The sequence below is a fragment of the Ceratotherium simum genome, chromosome 5 (assembly GCF_057802395.1).
Source record: "Ceratotherium simum simum isolate JZ-2026a chromosome 5, ASM5780239v1, whole genome shotgun sequence".
NCBI lineage: Eukaryota > Metazoa > Chordata > Mammalia > Perissodactyla > Rhinocerotidae > Ceratotherium > Ceratotherium simum.
Genome location: NC_141904.1, coordinates 15,186,078 through 15,192,633, shown reverse-complemented (window position 1 = coordinate 15,192,633; position 6,556 = coordinate 15,186,078). Strand labels below are relative to the sequence as shown.

Genomic DNA, 6,556 nt, shown 5'->3' with positions numbered 1-6,556 from the left:
GTCCCACCGAAGCAGGGCAGGCGGGCGCAATTCCTCACCGACTCCATCCCGCCTTGGCTGCCGGCTGCCCTGGTAGCGGCAGCTCTCCTACACCTCCGGCATCACCTGCAAGCCCACCGCGCTGCCTCTCTGGGGCCAAAAGCAGAGACCTAAGGGCGCATGCGTGATGCGGCGGCTGGCGTAGGAAGGGAAACCAGGATGCGGCAAAGGGCACCAAGGCATCTTTTACCCTCTCTTCCCAAACCCAGTGAATAAGAAAACATGACTTTTTTGGCAGAATTCTGAGAGAAAGATGAGCCCCCCACTCCTCACTCACCGTCCCCCCTCATACAGCACTGGGATCGTCCATCCCACACATTCTCAGCTGTTCAAAGGTGTGAGATACACAAAGGAATTTGCCCCCTCAACCAGCCAGGGCTGTGCTGGCCCCGAGTCCCCCATAAGGCCCTTCATAAGCTGTGCTCCGGCATCACTGAACAGCCCCACGATGCCCCCAAGCCTCCCCACCCACAGGTCCCCTTTGTTCTGGGCAATGCCTTCCCTCCCTCACTTCCCATTTCCTCCTACTAGGACGTCAGGGACCAGCCCAGGTGTCAGGACCACCCAGAGGTCAAAAGAAGCCTGGACGGAGGGCTGGGGAGGAGGAGAGACCGGAAGTGGGGGAAGAGATGGATGAAGCCAGACTGGCCATGAGTTGAGTTGATGACGGTTAAAGCTGGGCGTTGGGGACTTGGACTTAGCATACTATTCCCTCTACTTGTGAGGTGTGGAGATGCACAGCTGGGACTCCCTTCGGGAAAAAAGTTGCGGTTCAACTACAGTGAATGAAGTTGGCTGACAGGGCTCATCTGAGCTTTCAACTCAGGTCTCACTCTTCCTGGGCCACCCCAGTCAATGGCCGAGCAGGGTGGGGGCACTAGGGCCTGGCCTTTTCTGCCTAGTGGGGACTCCCCAGTGGGCAGTTCCCGCCCTGGAGCTCCCACTGGGCTGGCAACATCAGCCCTGCCTGGTGGTCTGGGGCTCCTCCTGCCTGTTCCTTCTTCCTCCTCTCTCTCCTCCCACAGTGGTCAGACCTGCGTTGCACTCTGAGGCCTTTCCCCACCCAGTCCTGCTTCCCCCACCTTCACCTTTCACAGGTGTGGCTCCTCAACAAACTCGCACACTCACTCCTAAGTCCATCTTGGCAACTGCATCTGAAAGACCTACAGGGACATAATTGGTGTGCAGGTTGCTTCACCCCACCGCCTGCCCCCACTGAAGCTCCAAAAATAATGAAGAAATACCAGAGTTATAAACATTGTGCTATATTTAAATGTCCACATATAATAAATTAATGCTTTTCACATTAAAAAAATACAGTGGCTATACATATAACCTCATTTTGGTAATAATATCAAAAATCAAATTTGTGGTCCTTTGGGGATATGCGGCCCCAGCCAAGTGACCCTCCTTCCCTCCCACCCCTGAGCAGGCCATGCCAGACACCACAACTCTGGGAAGCTCTCCAAGATCATCCCCAGACTGCACTGGGTGGCCCCTTCCATGCTCCCCTAACACCCTAATCTGTCACTAGATTACTACCCCATACTTTCTGCCCTGCCCACCTCTGCCTGCATCAATTCTGCAGTGAGATGCTGGAGGACCTAGCACAGAGCAGGCACTTAGTAAATGACTTTGGATCAGTCATTGAATGACTGACAGAGGCACTTGTCTCCAAGAGGACCCCATATAGGACTCATCTCTACAGTGCTCCTACAGGTTTACAAACACTCAGGAATAGAGACCAAGTGGCTCCTTTCAGTCTGTGTCAACATGGAGGTGGAGGAGGGAAATTGCTGGAGGTCCTGTTATAATCCTTTCTCAAGCCGTGGGAGGACCCAGGGGCACCCAGCCAGGCCCCCTGGGGCTCTGGGGCAGGGCCCCTCACAGGCAGGAGGGCAGAAATTATATCCGTCTTCTGCTCTGCTTCTCTCCAAGGGAGAAGACCTCCCAATTAGTGGTGAAGACAAGAGGCCCAGCAGCCTCTTCTGTGGGGCGGGACCCAGCCAGGCAACACGGCTGGTCCTCTGGCCGCCAGACTCCTGAGCAAGATCACCAGTCAGGGACCCTGGGTGGGCTGGGCCTCCAAGAGCTGGCGCCAGACTTCTGCAGGAGCTTCGAGCGAGACAAGGGCTTAGGTTTCTCTCTCTGGTCCAGATCCTGGGGGAGATCTTCCAAAGAAGAGACCTCCAAGTCGCTTTCATCATCAGAAGGCTGCAGGAGGTAAGGCGGAGAAGAAAATGCATTCCAATCAGGGAGGATGGAAATGCAGATCTGGGGACAAAATGCAAATCCAGAAGAAGGCAGTAGGGAGACACCACCACTCCTGCTGTGTCAAGTCTCCCTGTCTCCCCTGCATCGGAGACCCAGGGTCAGAGTGAATTCAAGGCCTCCTGAAATTCCTCTAGCGGAACTGAGGCAGCTCCTCAGAAAGGCCTGTGCAGATCAGGTTGCTCTTGTAATCTAAACTTTGTCCAGATTTTTTAACTCCCCACATTTTCAGAGCTGGAAGCCCAGAGCTTTGACTTTTCTGAATTCCTGAGCTGAATGCACCAGGGGCTAGAGTAGCCATTCCACCTCCTCCCAGACTGCTTCTCCCAGGCCGTGTAGGTAAACACTCCGACTGACCGAAGGAGCACAAGGGGAGTTCCTAAGTGCCAGGAATCCTGCAGCCTGGAAAGGGCCTGGGCTGCAGCCAATAGGAGAGCCCAGAGTCAGCCAAGGGCCTAGGCTACCCCCAGACCACAGTCACTCCTCCAGAGACCTCAGTGCCCCTGTTGGCATGAGGCCCGGCCACCTGGGCTTTGATATAAGCATCCTATGCATTTTCTCCTGGAATGTAAGGCCACCCAATCGGAAACCACCCAGGGCCCAGGGCAGCAGCGTGCTCTGAGCCCTGCTTGCTTGGTGCTCTTTCGCAATATGGGAAAAGGAACAAATATTTGTCTTAATCACTTGGACTCATTACTCACAAACAGACATGAGCCGTGTGATAGACCAAACACATTACATAGTGAAGGAGAGGGGGAGTATGCTATCGAGAACCAAGAAGTGATTGCCCGCTACTACTGGATTTTAGCAACAGCATCGGTCATCCCAGGGTGCACCTTTTGGAATGAGAAAGGTGAGAATGGATTATGAAGTAACAAGAACATCAAATGTTTCTGCCTATGAAACAGCCATGTGGGAGTTGTTCCCTGACAGGGGGCAGTGCGGTTCTGGTCATGGTAATGGTAATGGTCAGAGAGACTGAGCATCTGAGCTCTAAATCTGATGGCAACTAGAGCCTGAGAGAGCAAGGCCATCGAGACACTCAGTGATGAGCACAAAGGTATCTGAACATTCCCTGTGTATGTTGTCGCCTGCTCTGATGCACTGTGTGATGACACTCCAATGCCCACCCTTGGGAAGAAGCCTGCCCTGCGCACAGCCTTGTGTTGTGGTCCTCGGAGGAGTGAAGGAATGGGGAGGGGTCCACTGTGGGATGAGCCAGAGCTGGAAGAGAGCAGCTGCTGCAGGAAGGCAGACCCAGAGCCACGGCCAGGATCTGTCAGAGGTAGGAAATGGAGCGTGAGCGGCCATGAGAAACAACCCACCGAGTAGTTGCTTATGTAATGAACCAAAAGGCTTTTTAACATTAACATGGACACAAACAACAAGCATTGGAGAGTGGCCCTCTTTCCACCCGCGCAGGGGCAGAGGAGACAGTGAGGTCACCTGCAATGTCCTGCTAGGGCCAAGGCTGACACTTGCTGGACCCTCCCCCAGCCCCCACCCCAGGCCTCCAAAACTCGGAGCTGAGGCAATTGCCGGGCAATCTCCAGGCGTCCTACACCCTACCTGAGGCTGCCGTCCTGGTGCAGCAGCCCTCTGCGGCCCGGCGTTGGGCACTAAGAACAGCTTGACCCCTCCAGCAGGCTTCTTCGCCGGAGCCTCCAGCTGCTTCTCAAGATTTTTGACCATCGACTGCACCAGTGTCTCTGGAAGACAACGAGAGGTTGTGTCAGAGAGAAAAGCCCAGAAAACGAATGCCTCATCCTTGTGGGTCATGTCCAGGCTCTGGTGTGGACAGAGGGAGTGTGGACAAGGGTCAGGAGGCAGCAGGAAGAACAACCGCAAGGAGAGGGGCAAGGAGAGAGAGAAGGCCCAGGCCAGCGTGTGCCGGTGACAAAAGGCTTTGAGGATCCCGAAATGGAACAGTACAGACTTAACGACAGGGCTGGGACGGAGGCTTAAGAAGCAGTTCTTCCTTCTTAACAGGAGGCTGAGGCAGAACCTCTGCTCAGTTGGTACACGACCTACAAGACTAATATGCGGAACATCCTCCTTCAACATCTTCACAGACACAAGAAGAAATATCACAAATATAAATTAGCACAGGAGGGCTGCGGCCAGTCTTTCTGCAAGCTGTGCAGGAAGGGAGCGAAGCAGTGACCTACATTATCGATGGACTCCTGGTGACGTGGTAAGGCAAGGCGTATGTCCGGACCTCGGGAACCACCAAGAAGCCGGGAGCTAACCGTGGCCTTCTGGGTTCGAACGTCTCAGGGCCTGAGCAGACATCTGGAGCTACAACAGCCCTTGGCTCATTGATTGATTCAAGTAATGTTTGCTAAGGGCTGACTATGTACCAGGCACTGTGTTCCTCACCGTCATTAATCATCTTGTCCAGGTACCTCATGTTACAACAAAGGAACCGAAACCCCTCACACGAGCACAAGCAGGGAACAAGTGACAGAGCCTGAACTGCCTCTGAGGACTCCTGACTCCCGGGTCCAAGATCTTTCCACCCTATCGCCCCGCCTGGCAGGTTGTCAGTACTTCTCCAAAGATCTGGTTCTGGTGGATTCTGATGGACTGGCAGGCTTGGGCTATGCTGTGGACAAGACGAAATACAGCAGAATCCATCAAGACTGTGGACTTTGCAGATAGTACAGACCTGGGCTTCCACCCCAGTGCTTCCACTTACCAACTTCAGAAAGACAGAACTCTAAGTTCCATGTTCTTTAACTAATCCTCGCCAGAAAATGCAACTGAAGCCAGAAGCCACAGGCCTCACTGTTTTAAAGAAAACCTTCCTCACCTGAGGTAGCCAGCCCACCTGAGCCCTTGCCAGGGGGCTGGGTGTTCCCCTCCGAGGTCTCAGTGTCGGACCAGTCCCAGTCATCCTCCGGCCGGGGCCCCATCCTCGAAGGAACACTTGGGGGCTGGAGAGATGCACGCTGCACAGAGTCCCTCTCCGAGTCCTCTTCAGAACTGAACGGGGGTGTACTGCCATGGAGGAGAAGAAATGAGGGATGCACAGGCCACCAAAAGGAGACTTGAAGAGCCACACTTCACCACTTGCGAGTGTGTTTGGTTTGCCCAGAGCCAGCCCTGCTCCCTCCCTGGACAGCCAGGAGTCATCCTGGATCGCAGCAGCCACACCAGCTCCTCCCTTAGAAGATGAGGACCCAGCTCTTCCAGTGTGGCGGCTGCGGCCTGGGAAGAGCTGGGGAGGGGAGGGGAGGTTTGTCCTGGCTGGGAGCAAAGGGCCCCAGTCTGTTCCTGGGAGGTCAGGTTGGACCCCACCTGAGACCCCTCCTGTCCACTTCTGTCTCTGCCCCTCACCTGTCTGCAGCAGTGCGTGGGGAGCCCAGAACAGGGCTGCCTGGGGCCAGGAGCCACACCACAGACCCAGGGAGAGTGCAGAGTCTGGGGCTCACCTCAGCCCAGGCTCTGGGGAAGCAGGGGTGTCAGAGGATCCATGTGCTCTGGGGCGTGGAGTTGGGGTGGGTGCCTGAGCCGGGCCAGGGCCATGGCTGCTGCGGTTCTGAAGAGTTGTCATGGACGGCTCTGCCAGCTTGGATGGCAACGCCACATGTAGGATCCTGGCCTTTGGCTGGACCTCTTTGGTGACCAGTGGGCTCTGCTGGCTTTTGACTAGAAACACAGACAAGAATGAGTTTCAGGGCACACCCATCTGGGCCCTCGAGCCTGAGAGGATGCAGAAAGAGGCTCCAACACACTGGACTGGACAAGTCACTCTGCTGCAGTGTAACCACAGCAGATTTAATAACTTCCCCCACCCCAGGTGTCCCATTGCTGGCCAGACTTGGGGCTGCGACCCACGGTTTCATCAGAGACCAGGAGAGCAACTGGTCTTCCAGGGTTGTGCCATCTTCCAGGAGACCCGCAGGAGGCAGCAGGTCTGAGAGGGGCCCAGCATGTCCATAGCTCACCCCCGAAACAGTCCTAGAGGCTGACCTCCCTAATGCCACCTACCCTCTCTACCCACCCATGCTGCAGCCAGTGGCGTGTGGGCAGCCTTGCAGGATGGCCATGTTGCCACCAGAGGTCACCACAGGACCACATGGGCCATCAAGATCCTCACAACCTCCTCCCACAACTGGCCTGTTGCAGGTAATCAACACAGCCCACCACCTTCCAAAGTGCAAGACCCATTGAGGGGAAGAGGGAATCCAGGATCAGCAATTGTTTTATAGAAAGACAAGAGGAGAGAAAGTGCATCACAGGG

The 6,556-nt window shown here is 55.2% G+C and overlaps 1 protein-coding gene across 2 annotated transcripts in view; it reads right to left on the bottom strand.

Moving 5' to 3' along the window:
• Window positions 1-1,294: 1,294 nt before the first annotated feature.
• The window catches only part of DZIP1L (DAZ interacting zinc finger protein 1 like), a 47,340-nt gene continuing 42,078 nt past the window's right edge, over window positions 1,295-6,556 (bottom strand). For both annotated transcript variants that reach the window (XM_087430523.1, XM_087430522.1), the window contains exons 14-17: window positions 5,745-5,961; window positions 5,123-5,310; window positions 3,880-4,019; window positions 1,295-2,253 (exon numbers count right to left, since the gene is read on the bottom strand). In XM_087430523.1, the coding sequence (XP_087286649.1) occupies window positions 2,092-2,253; window positions 3,880-4,019; window positions 5,123-5,310; window positions 5,745-5,961 (707 nt within the window). In that variant the 3' untranslated portion in view covers window positions 1,295-2,091. The remainder of the gene's footprint in view (window positions 2,254-3,879; window positions 4,020-5,122; window positions 5,311-5,744; window positions 5,962-6,556) is intronic.